Genomic DNA, 19,979 nt, shown 5'->3' on the forward strand with positions numbered 1-19,979 from the left:
CTTTGGGTAATAAGGAGCCCGCCTCAGTGTTTGTGGTTGGTTGGAGACAACAGGCCAGCACTGCTGAAACAGACCTAAAGCCAGTATTCTCGACTACAGCTCATGCTATGTCTCAAATATATGGTGTTTTGTAACCAGTGGAATTAAAGACGTCCACACCATGTTGGCATCGAACAAAAAAAACATCTGCTGTTAAGTTATTTCAGAGACACAAGCTAGTTGCAGTGGAGCAGCCAACTCGCTGACCGGCAGCCGGTCACGTTTCCCCCGTAAACGTGTGTTTGGTGACACCGTGAACTTAATTTGTGTCGTAATTAAAATGTACGGCCTTCTGTGACCTTCTGCTCTGTCACTCGCTCTTTTTTCAGTTGAAAAATCAGGGCAGAAGAAACTTGCATTTTCTCTACAGACCAACAGGGGGCGACTCTCCGGATTCAGCCCGACTGTATGGAAGCCCGTGAGAAAATGACCCTTCTTCTGACCTGACCACCTCGGGCAAACATTGTAAACATTTTATGGTGTCAATTCTTCCTCAATGCACTATGAGGTTCAATTAAAAACTAGACCATGAACTAGACCATCGAGTGGAATATGGTTTGGGCCGGGCATCCTGAGATTGACAGGTCGCTGTCGCTAGCAGGGCATTTAATAGGGTAAAAAAAAACCCACCCAAAACACAGCGACAGCTGCAATCTAAGATGTTTGAAGCAGAATTGCGGATCGTGCAGGCTTCACGATGGCAGTGCACAAACCAGTGAGTGACGTCACAACGCCCAAAGTCCACTTCTTAAATGCAATCTAAATATGTGTCAATGTATTTTAACATTCAGCCTAGGCTTATATGAGTTTTTTTTTTATTCTGAGTTGGACAAATCAACTGTGTATAACATAATATTCAGTGTCGAGGTGGATCCTCTTGCATCCACAAACATAATGATGATGATGGTGATAACATGAAGATTCGTCTGAGCAATAACCTCTTGACTGGAGCTGATCTAATTCTGATCAATCCCCAAGTCACCTGAATCTTTTATGATTCTCCTAAAGAAAAAAGAAAAGAAAAAAAAGATTGACCTACATTTTGTGCCACCGACTCTGTGCAGCGGCGTGTGTGTGTGTCCCTCTTTCTCTCGGCTCATTGATATGCCTGATCATCAGAGGCATTGCTGAACCGGCTGATTGTCATTTCAGCCGCAGTGCCACACTGATGCATTCCATTCCCTCCCGGGGCTCTCTGCTGGTGTGATTAAGCACTCGCTGCAGCCGCACTTGACAAAAAGGAGTTGGATTAATGGCACCCTGGTTTTCTCCCTTTAGACGCCGCTCATTTCGTACTATTTACCATATTTATAAGATGATTGAGAGGGGAGGTATGGTAGCGCTGCTTCGTTAGAAGTGTTCCCTCGATACGGAGCACCCTGTGACTGGTAGCTGTTGCTGTGACTTTCGCTCCCCGGGGGAGCGGGTCGACGGAAGAGCCGGGAGGTCACAGGTGTCGCTTTGTTGAGGGTGCAAAAGATCTGCCTGGATCCCCTCACGCGGAGCCGATTTCAGGTTAACATTCTGCAAATCGGTATTTCGCCAAGACCCTCTTTGTCTATTTGAATATGGAAATCAAACTTGACCTTTCTCTTCAGAAGTTGAATGTGGTGACCTTCTCTGGTATTTTCAGTGTTATTTTGCACTCCGTGTGATGGCGCCATCTGGAACACACGCACACCGCTGCCACCGAGTTCCTATTTTTTCTCAAACTCTCAATGATAGACGTTTTTCTTCTCTGCGTTATTTCGAATGAGACTTGGCCCTGCATGCCAGGATAAACAGAGCCGAGGTGGTCAGTGCTGGTCAGGGTTTAATTCCTACAAAATACAGCAGCACACACAGATGTAATATGTCCTTTTTGCTGTGGGTGTTTGTTCGACAGGTCCTGTGTGTTGCCCTTAACTGGACCCCCTCTGTATTTTTTCAGCATTTTTAGATAATGGGCAGCAGTAATTGCATTCATCTCTGTCACATGGTAGTGCCACGTTTCAATCAGTTATTGTGGAGTTAACAGCTGCAGCAAAACGGCATTTACACATAAAGCGTAGGTGTGTGCTTGTGGATATATGCGCCTGTTTCACTCTTTCAAATTTGTCAATACACTTTGTTCAACAGGATTTATTCGTTGCTTGCTGTTTACAGAGAACGATGTGTGTGTGTGTGTGTGTGTGTGTGTGTGTGTGAAGGGTATAAGGTCAGGGAAAAAGCAGCAGACAATCAATCACAGACTGTAGAAAAGCAAAAAAAATGAACATATTTTCTGCTCTAATAGGTAGACTGTAAGCGAACATGTCCTTCAATAAAAAGCAGCAACCCCAAGATGTAGTGTGAGTTGCAACATTTTAATCCCAACACAGTGGTTTCCTGTGAGCAGTGGAGTTGCTGCAGCAGAGGCCTTTTAAGGATTTTGTGCTGTATTCTCCATTTTTATTGGACAGTAAACACTTTAAAGTGCTATGAAATAAAGTGGAGAGAGAGATAGAAAAAGAGAGAGAGAGGGTGATAACTTTAAAAAATGGCTTCTGCAGCCGAAGATGATGAACGCACATGAATACACAATCTGTCTTGTACATTTCAGTCTATGCAGCTTCCGGACTGGGACATCTTTTCAATGTATTTGTTAATGCAGAATTAAATAAACAAATATTTTATAAACTTAATATTTTGTATTAAAAGAGTAGTCCTTGTGTGTAACACCTCCTACAATTATACCTTGATGGTTGTTTGGATTCAAGCCTGTAAAGGAACAAAGTGTCTCAAATGTGTAGCATTTAGGTGATGGCCATGAAAGAAACACTGTTTATTCAACCCGATTACACAGAATAGCCACCTGTCTCCTCTTTGGTGCTGATCTTCATAATTATGACCCGTTTTATAACACAATTCAAAAGGCCTCTCGAGTGGAGTGTCTGAGTTTGGACACAAACAAGGCCACAGCCTTTACAATTTTTTTTTTAAAGAACTCCCTGTGCAGTTGTTTTGGAACCACGCTGCACAAGCCGCAGGCAGGGAAGATGCTGATGAGGGAAATGAATCTTACAATTTACAGTCAGATCCTGTGTGCTTCATGCCTTCCATCTGTGTCACTCGCGTGCAGAGCAAAAGCAACAAAGTCGCCACACTTTCCGAGGCCGCGTTGTGGTGAAGAATGCCGAAAGCCTTAAGAGCAAGAGCGATGTGAAATAATACGTCAACGGCCCGTGTTTACGTGGGGCTCCATCCAGAATGTAATTCCTCTACTGTACGCCCATGCAGCACTTCAGTGAAAATGACAGAAGCCTGGAGGCGAGACGCGGCGCTCACACACTGGAAGATGAACGCGCGGCAGGTGAATACACTCTTTGTGTCACAGCATCCCTCGCTGCCGTTTAAACAAGGAAGCAGCGTCGCTAGTCAGCCCGTGGAGATGATAAGAAAGACGCGTTTGAGGGAGAAAAAAAAGTCCTTTTCACAAACTGTTTAGCGTCTCTGTGCGCGTAATCTCTTTGAAAAGATGAACGTGTGAGGTGTAGGGGGTTAAGTGTGCCTGCTTGAAAGAGGAAAGAGGATCATAATGGCTGAAACATTCATTTTGACTGAAAGATCTATAAAGCTGACATTCTGTCAAATTAAGTGCCACGAACTGCAGGTAATTTGTGAAAATTTACATCCTGTGGAAATGTCAATAAATTCAGTAAGATTTCTTGGGTCTCATCCATCATAAGTGACATTTTTAGTCCTCGCACTAAGGCTCCATTTCCCGCTGTCTCACACTGACCCCCAGTCACTTCTTTCTTTTTAGTTCTTTTTTTTTAACTTCCTGGTTGTTTTTTGAAAGATGAGAGGAGAAGATGTTTGAAGATCAAATGTGATAATGTGCATTTTTACAGTTACATCAAACTCGATTAACAAGGCTCGATTAACTTTGCTGTTAGAATTCCCTCAGGCAAAGGCCCAGAACTTCACAACGACTCAGATCATATTGGTCTCTTTTCTGTAGCTTCACTTGGTATGTGAGCGAGTGTGTTTGTGTTTACTGTATCGTAGTGGAGCTTCACGACGCTGCTTTTAATAATCGCCGCGGCCTCTGATCATATGAGACATGCTGGTTTTGTTCGGCCCGGGGGAAGAATGGAGATATATAAGTCTGTCCGTTCATGGTTAAAGGTTATGGTCTGTTTTCAGAGGACGCCATGTGAAATAACTTCTCTCTTTCATGCGCTGCTCCCACTGTTCGACTTCTCGTCCTGTCGCTCCCTTTTCTCAAATCTGCTGCAATTGTTGGCTGATTAGCATCATGTGATGTGAATTAATTGGTCCATTTGGACCTATATTGAATCTATATTATTGCACAAAAGAAAAGTTGATATTGAACATTGTATCAATGAACTTCCAAAGCATTGTTGATTGTTAGATTACAGCAGGAACAATGGACCTCTAGCCATGTTTATACTGTATATATATATATACGTATATATTGCATCTATTTACTATCTCTATATGTATCAAATCATATGTACGTAACTTGTGGAAAGTAAATTTGGATTCTTATGGCCGAGATTGTCTTTTCTCACATCTTTCGTTGACCCCATACATGACCCCTAGAAAGTCAAGGATTAGTGGTTAAGAATAGACGTTAGAAGCCTTCTCTCAGGTTCTCTCTGGCTGCAGGTAGATTCAATTCAATTCAATTGTTTGATTGCCGTCACAGTGGCTGCTACGTTCATTAAATCCACCCCTCCCTCCCACAGGAGCAGATTTCTGGCCTGTTGTGTGGAGCGATGGAGAACATTATAAAACCAGGGGTTTTAACAGATGATGGGAAACAGAGAATAATAAATCTGTCTCTTACCTGAGCACCAACAACCGTGCCAAAGTTTGTTCAGTGCACAGCGAGGCTACTAATAGTTTATTTTACAGCCATTGTTGGGCCTCTCAAAGTTGCACACACCATGGTAGTGTTTTTTCTTTCCTTCAAATTGTTCCCGATTACAGGTCGTATGTCTTTGACTTTTTTGGGGGTAGGCGCTCGTTTTAGTTGGAAACTTCTTGAACTTTCCACACGGGTTGTTCTTCTGGGTTCATGCTGTGAGCACAGTTTTTGATGAGGTGCTGGGGTAAGCGCACTATATGAAACAAACACACACCCCAACAGCATCGAGCCAAGCAAAACACACACAAACACAACTAAACAAGCACTCAGACCTTCCACTTTCTCTGCTGCCACAGCACGGAGAGGGCGGTCACCCTGGTTATTTATCTAACTGCAGCTTTCTAATTGGACAGGACAAGCATACATACCCACTTCCTGCGTTTTTTTGTTGGATTTCATAGAATGGCTGAACTATAAAGCTTTTATTAGTGATAAACATGCTCGGTTCATGTTCTCTAAATTTATATTTGGCAAAAAAGCAGTTTGAAAGATACTTGATGGGATAAAAAGTGTTCAAGTGTCTGTCAGTGACCCAGCACCATTAAGACACTTAATCTCCGTACTTTCCATTTTAATGGAATTCAGAGTTCTGGAGTGAAAATGTGGGAGAGCGGTGAACAGCAGAAATAACTTCTGGAACAAATGCATTGGTGTTGGTGGTAGTAAATCTTTCTGATGTGAACACATGGCGTATCACGGAGGTTGCATTTATTTCACTTAGCTGTGTTTCTGAGGGAGATTTTTTAACTGATTTCAATAATGAATCGTATGTCTTCAATTAAATGTTCTTTTGAAGTGTTTCTTTCACAGTTTCTGGTGCTACTGTACTGATGCAGATATTTTAAATAATATATCATGTAGGTTTCCTAAAGGGAACAATATCACCAGCAACCAGGGATTACATTAAAAGAGAACCACCGGAAAGGGGACTGCAGTTCTTTTTAAGATCCAGCTGAACATTTTAAAAGGCATGAAACAGTCCTTAAACCCCTCAGCTCTGTCTGTTAGCAAAGTTGAGATTATAAAAATACTGCAGAGGCCATTGAAGATTTCTAAATGCGCCAGGATCAATGACATTGAGGGGTGCTCTGGAATCTGTAAGCTAGACAGCTGGTCTGGAGATGAAAGCAGATCATGTGGTAAAAACTTGAATTGTTGCTCAGTCTCTGTGCAGGTTCTCTGATGGCAAATTGGAAAATGTCCCAGATGGGTTTTTTTTTTGCAGGGACTTCCATCACCATCTTGCAGCAGATTTTGTTTCAGTTCAAGTTATTATTTCAGACTCATATTCAAAAAATGATGTAGTACCTGACACAGCGAATAAGAGCCAGGAGCTGACAAAAACAACCACACTGAGACATTCAAACTTTTAACGTGACAAAGTCCCCAAAACAGGTGCAGCACTCGCCTATCAATTCCTTGTTTATAAAAAATCCTTCTTTAATGTTAGGTTTGTTCCATACAATGCTGGGAGGAGGTGCTGTCAGAAGAATCGTGGGCTGACAGTGATGGGTGGTGAAAAGGGTCTTTATTTGTTTGGCGCAGTTTGCAGAACAAAGCTGCTCCAGATTGGAGTTGTCTGCTGCTGCGCACTCTGTTCATGGAGCATCCATCCCTGGCCCTTTATCATGCTGCACATGGGTGACATAGGACTGAACCAGCGCCGGCTGCTCCAGCTGCATCTACTTTGTGAGCCCACAGGGAATGGTGTGTGTGTGTGTGTGTGTGTGTGTGTGTGTGCGCATGTGTGTGCTCTGACTGCGCACCAAGGCTGCCAGAAAATATGGGTAGAGCGCATGATTGCAGGGCTCTGCACTTACCTAAGCTGTTCACAGGCTCAGCATCACACAGTTTGATTCAGCACCTTGCTTGTAGCGCGCACACATCACCTGCAGCACAGATCATAGGAGGAGTGCAGTAATGAGACAGAGCCCAGCATTTATTGCTTCACAGCGTGTGTGTGTGTGTGTGTGTGTTCGTGTTGAGCAAATGTGTGCACGGTTCGTCTAGTGTGTGTTTGCAGGCGAAAAAGAAATAACGGGAGAGAGGGAGGCACAGAGATAGAGATAGAGAGGGAGGGGGGGGGGAGAGGAGGAGAGCGCGGACGTGTGCTGGTGAGAGCTGGGTGGAAGGATGTCTGCTCGTGTTTGAACTGCCTCAAATGCTCAGAGGGAGAGTCAAGGCAAGAATTTAGCAGAGGCAGAGAAACAGACGTCTCACTGGGGGACACATCTTGTTCGTCACTTGCAGGGGAGCAGAGACGATTTGGCAATGCCTGCCGAAGTGAAAGAGGTAAGTGTGTGGTGGAATGGCTCTGTTTGCTCCTCACCCTCCCTCCCTCTTTTTTTTTCTGTCTATCAGGTTTTTCTTTTTCTTCCTGCATAAAACTGTAGCCCTGCACAGCTTTGCATTGCGCCTATGTCATGGTGATTGAAGGAGGCATGACTTGCTTCCTCTCCTTGCATCTCACTGCTGTTCGGTGCAGTCTCCTTGTGTGCACGGGGACATAATGCTAACGTCTTCATCAAGAGTGTGTGTGTGTTTGCATGTGCACGGCTGTGCATGTGTGAACATGCATAGGCAAGCTAATAAAGGGGATAATGTTCGATTGCATCATGGGGGGAGGTTGTTCATCCAGGGGGGAAATGCTGCACACACTGGTAAGTGTATTGCCATGATGTATCAGAGAGACATTAAATCTGACCATGCAGCATTTAACTATTTGAGGATCAGAGGAGTCAAAATAGAAACTTTAAGAATGAACGCCATTCCTTTTTTGGGGGTTTCAATTAAAGTATTTTATCTTTATCGACCGGCCAGGTTGAATTATGGACTGATTTTGAATTAAGATGAATCGTTTAATTGCATGGGTCGTTTCTGTTACATTTTCATTCACAAGGTTCAGGGACAAATTATGTAGATTTCAAGACACAAATAGACACATTTCTGATTCAACAAATAGTGGAGAACAGATGAGTTGTGACAAAGTTGTCACTAACCTCTTCTGACATCAGTGGGCTGATGTCATGTTCAATTATCCAATGGAAGCATTACTTGTTCAATCCCGCTGTTTGAAAACGACAAACGGTGTGTTGAAGCTGATTTATTCTGAGTTTGATCACTACTGAACGACTCGCCATGTTGATTCAATTGCGATCCAGTGTGCTCATTTTTGAAATCATCTTTGCTTTCTGATACGGATTTGTGACAGGTTTGAATCATGGCTTCTGCCCGTTGTGCCCTTGAGCCCTTCACCAAAATGTGAACTCACTTAGCATCTGATCAGACCCTGTGTGTCTCCCGAAATAATAGCCTGGTTGAGGATGGCCTCAATACTGAGAGTTGACGGGAACCAGATGCTAATCACGCCATTCTGTCCCTTCCATTGCTGCATCTAACATCCACATTTATTCTTTAATTACAGTTCTTTATTTATTTTTTTGAAGCAGAAGTCACATTCAGAATCTTCATCTCGACCTATTTGGCTCTGTGAGCACATTTGGTTAGTGATGGTGCAGTGAGTTATTTAAATGAGTCTTGACTCACAGCGGCACTGGCCTTCCCTGGAGCAGGAATCAGAGGGGGGGGGGGGCGCACAAAGTTCCCTGTCCGGCCTATTACTGTCCTCCAAATTGTTAATCCAGCTGCTGGTAGACAGCAGAAGTAGCCCGTCTGCTTTTTGGGCCTCGCGTTCATTTAGTGCTGCCTAACAAAATCCAATCAACCTCCCGCAGGGGCGGAGGGGGGGGGGGCTTAAGGCTGGATCATGTCCCTGTTGCCAACCCCCCCCCCCCCCCCCATTGTGTCTCTTTTCCTCTCCTCGCGCCTCCGACACATTTTGCACACGGATACGAGGGGCCCTTGTGCTTGGAGAAAAGGAAAAAGCCCTCTGCCTCCACGTCCAGCCAGTTGTTCACTGCGGCCAGATTTATCGCAGTGGAGTTGAGTTCTCAGCTCTTGTTCGGGTTGAATGTCGCAGCCCCAGAAAGAGGAGGTTTGGAAAATTTAAGAGCTTTTTCTTTCGAAAACAAAAATTGATTTAGAGTGGATAAGCAATTAAAACCGTGAAATGGTAAAAAAAAAAAATGATGGAACGGAATTGATTTCTTTCTATTATAAAGCCTTCTAATTCTGTCTGATGGACCGTTTGAATTACTGTTCGCCATAAAGAGGTGTGCCTGATAATCGTTTATTGATTGAGATCAATTGTGCAAGGAAGCAAATTCTTGTAGACGTGCCGAAGTGAATGGGACGATTGTTAGAGAATCTGCATATAAAGTGTTTAGAGTCAAAGACTTCCCACTGCCTCTGGACGTGTCTCAGTCCGTCCGGGACGCTGAATAATTCATCCACTCTGGTTGATGAAACCCGTTTTGTTGAATAGAAAACGAGGATTTAAGTTCTGCTTGAAATAAACAAGTGTCACGACAAACAAGTGTGCAATTGCAGAAATATCTACATGTTGTACCAGGAGGATCAGCTGGGTTATTGATTCACGCGGCAGTGGTGGCAAATTAAGTCTAGCACCAAATAACTTCAGTGACAATAACTTCCAATCCCATCTCTCTGTGGGCTACTTTGCTGAGGGGAAACCATTATACATGCTTACATGGAAAAGGTCCACATCTGTTTAGAGGGATTGAAGCACAAATATTATGTATGTCTGTAATGGCCTGATCTAGGATATATTGCGGCATGCTGGCCCATACAGATCACTTCTGAAAACCCCCTGCTTTCCCCTCCCTACTTTAAATGAACTGAACAAGGAGGCACATTCAGACAGGAATTGAGAAAAAATATCCGATCATCCGGATGGTCTCATTTTATTACTGTGTACATTGGCATTTATCAGTTTTCAGTTCATGTTTCAAATAATATGGTAATAAATGAATTGCGCTGTCAAATGCTGACTTTGCTCACAACTCCTCATCAGATGCAGTTCCCTTGTCAAATGAAGACAGCTTTAATAACAATGTGTGCCGCCATGGCGTTATCCAGCCCGTCTTCTTTTCCCTGTTGTGCATCAAATGCAAACATTGTGTAAATAACACAATAAAATAATGCTGAATCAACCGTAAGTGACAGTCCAATCTGTTTCTGTTTGTGTGCATGCAGGAGCAGATTTCAGAGGGGCCTCCTCCACTCTCTTTGTCACAGGAGGCGAGGGAGGCGACTCTGGATAACCCGACTGCCAACGATGAACTCGATACGCCCACCTCGATCGCCTCCGTGATGACCTCGACCAATGAGAGCTCCACGGAGACTGACACGCCGCAGCAGACAGACACTGAGGTTCTTGACTTCTTCATGACGCTCGGGGTTGCTGATGTTATTATTTGATTTTGTCACCACCTGCTGACACCCTATTTTGACAAGTATTCAATTCAATTGGTAAAGACCACAGAGTTAAAAATAACTCTAGTTTGACAGTCATGACAGCGAACGTTATGGCCGTGATCTTAAATACATTTCTTAACAGGTAGATGAAAGTGCTGAAATAATGATGATGGATCATCATGGATAAATGAGATGGTCCAAGCTGTACATTTTATGGTAGATAAAACACACACTGTAACCGAAAGTAACCGTGACTGTAAACACCGTTCAGAAGACAATGGGATTATAAAGCCATAGAGAAGTTCTGTTGAGATTCTTGCCGCTTTAACAGTTGTGATGCGTCCATCCTTTCAGGAGTCCAAGCCCGTGGAACAAGAGGGTGAACAGGCCCCCGGTGACGCCCAAGAACCCTCAGAGACACGCCAGGAGGACTTCCCGTCATCTGACACGACCAATCCCAATGTCCCGACTCCAGATGTCCAGGGTAAAAATCCTACTGCCGCAAACACGGAACCCGCCGAGCCTCTGACACCCACCACGCCGACCAGCAGCACCACCACGGCGCCCTCTCAGCCTCCGGCGGTGCAGAAGCCGCCCGAGGGGCATCAGCCAGTGAGCCGGGACAGGCAGAGCAGAGTGTACACCCTCCCCGACAGCTACAGGGGCCTCGGCGGGGACGTATGCGCGGCGGGCTACGGAAGCCTGTCCCGCGCCACCGTCCACGGCTACTGGCCCGCCAAGAGCTTCCAGCCCGGGGCTCACTACACCTTGCCCTTCCTCAGGGACAGCTACGCTCCGGCAGGCCTTAGCAGCCAGGCGGAGGAGGACGGCCTCAGCCAGCGGGGAGAAAACCCTCCGGACACGAAGGCGGAGCGCCCGGCTGCCAGTTACCCAACACTGGGGGGGATCCACCAGTTCAGGCCGATCACCACCATGGAGCTCCTCAGGGAGCCCTCCAGGACCAGGTACCAGGGTGGAACATTAGATTACACCTCATTGATCCCTCGGGGGACGACTGTAAGCAGGTTTCAGGTGTCATGTTCTTTGGTTTCCATGGTACCTAGATGTGGGGTCAAACACCAGGCCCTTTATGTATTCAGCCCTTTCAAAGGGCCATGAGAGAATGATCAATCTAATCTATTGCTTTGTCAGTCAGTCGGAAATCTTCACTGACGTAACTTCTGTCTGTTTGATTGAGGTCAATCAAAATCCTTTTCCGTCAGAACGCATCCTCAGTCTGTGTCTACTGAAATATCTACAAAAATCATTATTTTATTCTTTATTTTAATATTGTATTTTCCTTTATAATGGTATCCCCTTTAACAAAGGCTTTAACCGCCTCGTCTAAACTCAAGGTTGTTCACTTTTGACATTCATTGCTATTGTACAACAGTTTTTCTAACAGGAAATGACTGACAACTGTTACCATATGTAAAGCTAATGTGTCCAAATTCCTCGACACCAAGTCAATTTGATCAATTGACCAATTTGACCCTATTCATGTCAATGACAACAAAACTAAAACGCACTGCCAATAATCCGACTGAAGTGCCATTTCTTTTCAGCTCTGAAAAGTGGACAGATTCTGAGGATTTGCCAAAATAGCCAAAGAAAGAGTGTGTGTGTGTGTGTGTGTAGTGTTGTGTGCTGACACATTACCAGTAGTAACAATGCCCAAATCAACACTGCACCAATTTGATCACAGAGGACCTGCTGTAAAAATGATACGTCAGACTTTGTAGCAGCACAGACACCCGGTGGTGCCCTCTGTTCTGTCCCGTGAGTCACCCTGGACAACACAAAGACATATGGACTGCAGTTAAGTAGCAGCTGGTACCAATCGGGAATGGCAGCCGGCTGCAAAGTCAATAAATAAGGAGGTTTCACCTTTTATTGCCTGCCAGAAGCGTTTCCTTATCCCTTATGAAATGACAGAACTGTAAACAAAAGATACAAGCAACTTATGCTGTTAAAATCCCTGAAGCCAGTCCTTTAGAATGAGAGATGCTGTTAAACCTGTTTTCACACACACTTTGAAAACAATAGTTTAACTTTTTGGGAGATACACGTGTTCATTTTCTTGCTGGTAAATAGATGCAAAGATAAATCCAACTTTTATATTTGGATTGAGATATAATAATATATTATTATTATTATCATTATTTGGTCAATTAGGAGACAATTTGCATTGCATTTGGACACAAAGCAGTTTAGGGAAACGCCGAGCCGTCCTTTGTCCCATTTGAACCAAACTCTGATCTTTTTGTCACAGCAAATAACTGACCAACAAGAACAAGCTCAGGAAAAATAACCATTTCATTGGTAAGGTGTAGATGTGTGACAGCATTAATTCCAATCAATCCTCTGGCCCAGCTTCAACCCGAGCACAGGTCTAAACAGCCAGAATAACTGAAGGTTCAGAGGCCCTAACAATTCCATATTGGTGTTTGTGTGCTGCCTTTTAGTTTTTGGCCTGACCCTTACGCGCGTGCATGCTTTTTTTTCTCTGTGTCCTCAGAGGTGGATACGATGACGCCTTCATGGCCCAACTGGAGGGGAACCTGAATCCTTTCTTCCAGGCCATGTGCCGAGCACAGACCCTGCAGTTCCCCCACAAACGCAGCAGCATGGTCAGCCTGGACAGCATCCGCAGAGACCCGCGCTGGAGGGACCCCAACCTGCATGAGGTGATATCGATGCTCAGCCACCCGATGGACCCAGTCAAGTCCAACGCCGCCGCCTATTTGCAGCACCTGTGCTATGAGAGCGACCGCATCAAGCAGGAGGTGCGCCAGCTCAACGGGGTGCCCATCTTGGTGGAATTATTGGACCACCCGAAGCCTGAGGTCCACCGCAAGGCCTGCGGGGCTCTGCGCAACATATCCTACGGAAAAGACCACAATAACAAAATGGCCATCAAGAACTGCGATGGCATCCAAGCTTTAGTCAGACTGATGAGGAAGTCAAGCAGCATTGAGGTCAAAGAGTTAGTCACAGGTACTGCTGACATTTTCACTTTTTCCCGGAGCAATAACTTGAAATCCCTCATTTTTCCCTCCAAAGCATTTGTATTCCTTCCTTTGTAGGAACTCTGTGGAACCTCTCCTCACATGAGCCACTGAAGATGATGGTGATCAACAATGGGCTTCAAACTCTGACTGATGAGATCATCATCCCATACTCGGGATGTAGGAGAGACTCAGCCAACCCCTCACAACTGCTGAGTGCTGAGTGGAACACCGTCTTCAAGAACACCTCGGGATGTCTGAGGTAACCTTTGCTCCACTCGCGGAAACGAATGCCAACAGCCACGGAATATGGACCAATGGTGGAGTCTTTGCAGCTTTGCTAACAAAGTTGTTACTGCAGGAACGTGAGCTCAGATGGAGCGGAGGCTCGCCAGAGGTTGAGGGATTGCGAGGGGCTAGTGGACGCGCTCCTGCACGCCCTTCAGTCCGCTGTTGTCAACAAGGACACTGATAATAAGGTCATTGACTGATTGAAGTTCTTGAGGGTCTTGAGGAAAGAAATATCATTGTTATCATCCCAAACCATGCACGCTGGTACATTTGTGCAAAATAGTGTGAACTCTGCAGAAATTCACTTGCTGCTGTACACTTTTCTGCAGGCCACCTTTGATTGAAATCTTCTGTTGTTGTCCTCGATTCAGTCAGTGGAGAATTGCGTGTGCATCCTGCGAAACCTGTCCTATCATGTTCACAAAGAGATTCCGGGAGCGGAGCGATTTCAGGAACCCCATGCTAGTCATCTGATGAGATCAGTGGGACACCAGAAGAAGAAGAATGAGACCGACTGCTTTGGAGGGAAAAGACCCAAAGGTTCGTTGCCCGCTATGCTTGATGGCATCAACATGATCTATTAGAGATTTAAATCTGGTAGTGTGTGCGCAATCAAGTCACATCAGTGCTTCTGTTTTAGCATCCTGGGCTGCAAAAAAATGCTATTTTCAATCGTTTTTAGAGAATTTATTCTTTGTTTTACTTTGTCTTCTCCTTGACACATGCATTTCTTAGTCTTCAATAGTATCCATGTTTTGGCTGTGAGCTGAAGTTTCACATGACACATCACTTTCCATTTTTGTGCCAATGAGTAATTTAATTTCCCCGCATGCACACAATTTGTATTTTGCCCTGTAAGAGGAGTGACAGGTTACAATATTTGCTTGTTTATATCTTAATGGCTCCGTTTTTTTGGCACAACTTAAGGTATTTGAGCTGAAAAAAAAACTCTGAAAAAGAAAGCATAACCCAATAAAGGTTATAATTATAATTACTGCTGTTATACAGTAACTAATAGGCTGCAGCAGTTGGTGTTGCAGGACACAGCTTAATGGAGAAAAAATAGGATTAGAGTTAATTGTGATTTAAACTTTTATGGCTTTTCCCCACTACTAACCTTTTAGCTAATTGACAAAATTGACATATCCCTCTGTGAGCCAACCCGATACTGTCAGTCCCCCCAGTGAGTCACCACATCCTCTGTCTTATGCTGCTGCATAATCTAGTCTTTGACATTGTTCTTCTTTTCCTTTTGAACTGCATTCACCAGAGGAGTGGTTCAATCAAGGTCAGTGCGTTCGTCCTTCGGATTATTTTCTTGGTAGTGATTCTGTAATTTAACATCAAATTTGCTGACACAATAAAAAAAAACAGTGTTTGTATCTGTGTGCATGTATGTGTCTGTAATGTGCAGGTTGGAAAAAGGGATTATTGGACAGGAAATACGGTACATTGGATTTACCAAAACGTACAGAGCAAATGAAAGGTATATACTGTTTACATGTAATATAAAACTCACATGAAACATTTTAAATTTAAACACAAATGGTGACTGTGGTACAACTGTCGTCATGAAATAAGTAGGCTATACCTTGAGCTTACGATGAAAAGCGTCTTAATCATCATCATACAGCACTATAATCGAGCATCAGTATCCGCTTTCTGCGTTATGTTATCTGCTTTGTATGCATGATGTTGGCATGGCTTTCAAAGACAATTAATTTTAAATGCAAAGTCGCACTCGAGCACCTGCACTACTTGAGGAGGGTTACATCACTAAAACCAAATGACCCTCTAAACGAAATCTGGCAACATCTAGAGGGGGAACATCATTCTTTGGCAGGAACTGGTATTCTCTCAAGATACTGCCTGACACTGATCTATATTTACTTGCTATTCCTAAACTATCTTTACCCTGAAGCTGCTGTTTTCAGCCGTGCATGCATGCATACATGGGAATCTGTAATGTGCACTGTGCTGAATACAGTATTTATGTGAGTCCGGCTGCTGTTTGAACAGAGATCAAAGCAACGCTCATGGCCCCCACACTCCAGTCAGTGAATGCAAATCAGTATGTCCAGCATGTTACATTCCCTGATGCTTTGTCAATTGTCCAGCAATCTCTACTGGCTCAGTACAACAACCAAAAACTAACTCTGCAGGGCTCTGACAGAGATGTCATATTTTTGCCTATGCTTTCATTATTTTCATCAACATATTTGCCTGCCTAGAGCAGTGTCAACATCATCTCTTTAAGCATTTCTCCACTGGTGGGGATGCAGGTGCGTTACCTCTGCTCGCATGTCATCACCTGACTTTCTCTGCCTCTCCGTTCAAAGGCTTGGAACTGCTGTACCAGCCAGAGGTGGTGAGGCTCTACCTCTCTCTTCTCACCTGCAGTCAGAACCACAACACCCTGGAGGCAGCCGCGGGGGCGCTGCAGAACCTCGCTGCGGGTCACTGGGCTGTGAGTCGATGGAAAAGTTCTAGTTTTTACACTTTAATCATGGCGAGCATCCCAAACTACATTAAACATCTCTATGAAGCTGGAAATGGAAGCATTACATTTGATTTAGTTGCCGAGTGACGCGTTGCTGGCTCGGTTTATATCCGGGTAAGATCCCCATGGCTGCTCTCATAGTGCGCTTGTGTCCTCAGGATTAGGATATGGTATTTATAGTATACTTGTGGTGATGTTAGTGATTTTGTAAAGGTAGGGGGGTGAGTGGCTAATTGAGATTTGAATAATGGCAAATCCCAGCTACTCCCAAACATCTCTCAGCTGTATTTTGTGTTTGCTCTTGTAGTGGTCCAGCTACATCCGGGCCACGGTGAGAAAAGAGAAAGGACTGCCTGTTCTGGTGGAGCTGCTGCGCTCTGACGTGGACAAAGTGGTGCGAGCCGTGGCCATCGCTCTTCGCAACCTGGCAATGGACAGGAGGAACAAAGACCTAATAGGTACAGTCTTGCAACTCTCATCTGCGCACACTTGGCTCTGCATCTGCACACTAACTGCGCTCTGCGTGTCTCTCCGTCCTCCAGGGAGCTACGCTCTGAGGGACCTTGTCGGTAATCTGCCATGTGGGCAGCAGCACCCAGCGAAGAATCTCGAGGGGGATACCGTGGTGTCCATTCTGAACACCATCCATGAGATCATCACCGACAGCCCAGAGAACGCCCGAGCGCTCATACAGGGCCACGCGGTGCAGAAACTGGTTGCCATCAACAAGTCCAGGTACTTCAATGTCTTTTAACGTATTTCCTTACTGTACTACTTTTCTAACTTTTTTTGAATTTTGAATTTTTCAGCCTCCGACTAAGTGAAGAGTAGAATCAGTGTTGGTGTTACAACGTGTTGCAAGCCACGGCTCTGTATCGGTTTGTACTTCAGAATCAGCCTCGCTGCAGCAGCTCATGATATTATGAGCATCATATCCCAGGGCAATCAGGAAAGGATTTTAATCCATGGGACAATGTTGTCTCTGAGCTGTCCTCTGTTGTTTACCGCAATGTCTGATGATTTGTTGTCAGCCAAGTGGCTCGGGAGACCAAGGCAGCTTCCCATGTGCTTCAGACAATATGGGCCTACAAGGACCTGAGGACAGCTCTGATGAAGGCTGGTTGGAACAAGAGCCACTTTAAGGTATTTCGTTGCCGTTCCCTAGATGTGTGGCATGCCTATGCAAACAAAAGTAACACTCGTTTGACATACATTTTTTTGGTCTTCCAAAGACAACAACTACTGGAGGGACTAAAAAATCCAAGAGTATAAAGCAAGGCGGCGATGACATCACCCTGCCTCTCATGGACAAAAATCAAGGTTAGCAAATCATCACTGCATGCATTCCCTCATAAAAATGTTATTGAGCCATCTAAATGAGCAAAGTGTCCTCTAGCTCAAAAAACCCCTAAACTAAACAAAACTAGCCGTGGTTCTTGTCATGTCAGGGACAAAGAAGTGGGCCTTTTCTGTCCCAGACCATATTCTTCTGTAACACAGCCTTAAGCCAATGATGTGCTGCCAAGGTTATCAGTTCAGAGCCTTGTCTTATTAGCCTGAACACGCTCTCCCAGAGGCAGAGCAGGCTCACGCATCACTGCTCACATTTCATCTGAATGCTGTTCCAAAAGGGCACCAGCTTCCCCCGCGTCAAGAGCGACCTCTAGCTTCCTGACGAAACATGAATCTTCTGCTTAAGTGTCTCTATGAATTGAGAGATAACCTTTAACCCCGTTGAAATATTAATTTGGGTAAATGGGTGTCTCCTACTGGTATTTCTGTCTAATTTAATAGCATTCTTAATGTGAGGCTTTGCTGGTGTTTGATATCTTGTCTCAGTGAAAAATGGTGCTGCTGGAGACAGCACTAAAGAAATTAAATGTTTTTAAAGGTTTTACCGTGAATTGTTTTGGAAACGGGCACTTTGAGACTTATTTACAGAGGTTTCATTAAAAGTAAAAAACTGATTTGCATCTTTTTTGTTTTTCTCATTGTCTTTAAAGACGCCCCGTTTCCATGTTACCTACAGCTAATATTATTATAATTTTTCCCCGACTGTTGTATACTCCACTCTAGAGCCAAATGACAGAGCTGGAGATGGAAAAGGGCCGGTTGTGGAAAGAGACACTCTCCAGGTAATCTTTTAAAGGCACTGAATAGGTTTGAGCACAATCAGAAACTGTAGCCGTTGAAACAGAATTTTGTTGTAAATCATTACTTCAGTGATGCAAATTAAAACCGTCAATTTATTTCATGCAAATTGAACCAACACAATCTGTTTGCATGTTTCTCTACCCAGGCGATAAGTGAGAGAAAACACTTCATCAGAGCTGGCAGACCTGCAGTGGGCCTCATGGATAACAAACCTCCACCACTGGACTCCTGGGTGTGAACACACAGCCAGTGGAGCCGGTTAAATCCAGCTGAGACACTTTCCGTTGGTGAAATGCAGATTTGTGCAATTGGCTCATTCTTGTACAGACAGACAAACGTGTTCAGTTCAAAATAATTTCCTTTGTTCACTGGTAATAACGTGCTAAACAGTTACATGTATTTATTTTGGAGGTTATTTGGCAAAACATTTAATAGAATTTCTCATTTAGGATGGTGTACTGTATGCCTGCGCCTCATGATGGATTATGTATGACATCTGAATCGGCCTAAATATGCAAACTGTGGTGATTCATGACTCCAAAGAATATATGACATGTACAATCTAAATTTAAACAAGTATGATATGTGAATCTGTTGTTGTCCATCCCCATGGGTTCTGGGCTAAAGAGGATTCTGATACAATTTGTTTTTAATAATATTTTTGGTCAGTATTTGAGATCATTAGGATTAGGGCTACTATCGACCTAGTCGTCAAAAACAACCAATTTATTTTGAATTCAGCTCATTCTGGACAAACCTGCCATTAGACTAGACGGTGCAGTCATAAGCAAATCTTTTGTTTGTTCGATGATAGGCGGAATGGGATTGTAAATGTGTAACAAAGGACTGTTAATATTGGAAATGAAGGTATTTATATTGTAATATTTATTGTAATACCCATGTTATTAAATAAGGTTATTGATGTGCATTAGCTAGTACCGGTAAGTGATACTACATTCTATAAAACTCTGCTTTGCAGTGGTCCTTTTTGCATTGCGATGTTGAATGAAAAATTATAATAAATGACGTGCATCATTTCTCACTTTTATTTATGTACTCTTTTTCTAATACAGACCAGATTGTTATTTAACGTTAGATTGAACTGCATTGAAACGGAATTCTTCTCCTTTTGATAACTAGGTTAATAAGAAGACATTTTTCCCCTTCCATTCACTGCTCACCCCTGAAACCGTTTGAAGGGCCCCTGATAGAACCTCCCTCTCGCACTTTGAGACAAGCTGTCAAGACACTCACATGACGGCATATCCGCAATAGCCGTGAGGGCTGATTATGAACTTCAGAACTTGTGTGGTGCACGCAACCCCAGAGATGACTGAAATGCGTTGGCATTAGTCATGTTGCCTTGCGCAGGCTGCAGGCCTCACTCGCATACGTGGTGGCATTTTGGATACAAGAATTTACTGTGCGTCCATTGATCCACATCTTCATGATCTGCATGTACGTCAGACATGAATGTCTCATGTTGTAAGCATGTTTGTTCTAAGTCAGTTATTTCTTACTTTAAATAAGCAATGATTGCATTAATTTTTGTCAGCTATTATTAGAAAACATAACCAGTAGGCATATGAAAATCAGATTAGCAGAGACATTGAGTCTGCCTTGTGGAGATTGAAGAGAAGAACACTGTTAATTGGTAATGGAAAAATGGCCCAACATAAATCCCAAATGCTTAACTCCTCACACTTTTTGGTGAATATGGTTGCAACAACTTTCC

The 19,979-nt window shown here is 44.0% G+C and overlaps 1 protein-coding gene across 2 annotated transcripts; it reads left to right on the forward strand.

The window, feature by feature from the left end:
• Positions 1 to 6,754: 6,754 nt before the first annotated feature.
• Positions 6,755 to 19,281, forward strand: arvcfa (ARVCF delta catenin family member a). 2 transcript variants are annotated; one of them, XM_037485313.2, is made up of 16 exons: positions 6,755 to 7,246; positions 10,070 to 10,246; positions 10,646 to 11,256; positions 12,810 to 13,288; positions 13,378 to 13,561; positions 13,661 to 13,778; positions 13,962 to 14,130; positions 14,861 to 14,878; positions 15,005 to 15,076; positions 15,930 to 16,057; positions 16,398 to 16,548; positions 16,633 to 16,825; positions 17,122 to 17,233; positions 17,323 to 17,410; positions 18,167 to 18,225; positions 18,390 to 19,281. In XM_037485313.2, exons 1-16 carry the CDS (start codon positions 7,226 to 7,228, stop codon positions 18,480 to 18,482), a joined length of 2,673 nt encoding a protein of 890 aa, XP_037341210.1. In that variant the 5' UTR covers positions 6,755 to 7,225; the 3' UTR covers positions 18,483 to 19,281. The 2 variants fall into 2 exon arrangements, with proteins under 2 accessions (XP_037341210.1, XP_037341211.1); XM_037485314.2 differs by lacking the exon at positions 15,005 to 15,076.
• Positions 19,282 to 19,979: the final 698 nt, after the last annotated feature.

The sequence above is a fragment of the Pungitius pungitius genome, chromosome 18 (genome assembly GCF_949316345.1).
Source record: "Pungitius pungitius chromosome 18, fPunPun2.1, whole genome shotgun sequence".
In the NCBI taxonomy this organism is placed as follows: Eukaryota; Metazoa; Chordata; class Actinopteri; order Perciformes; family Gasterosteidae; genus Pungitius; species Pungitius pungitius.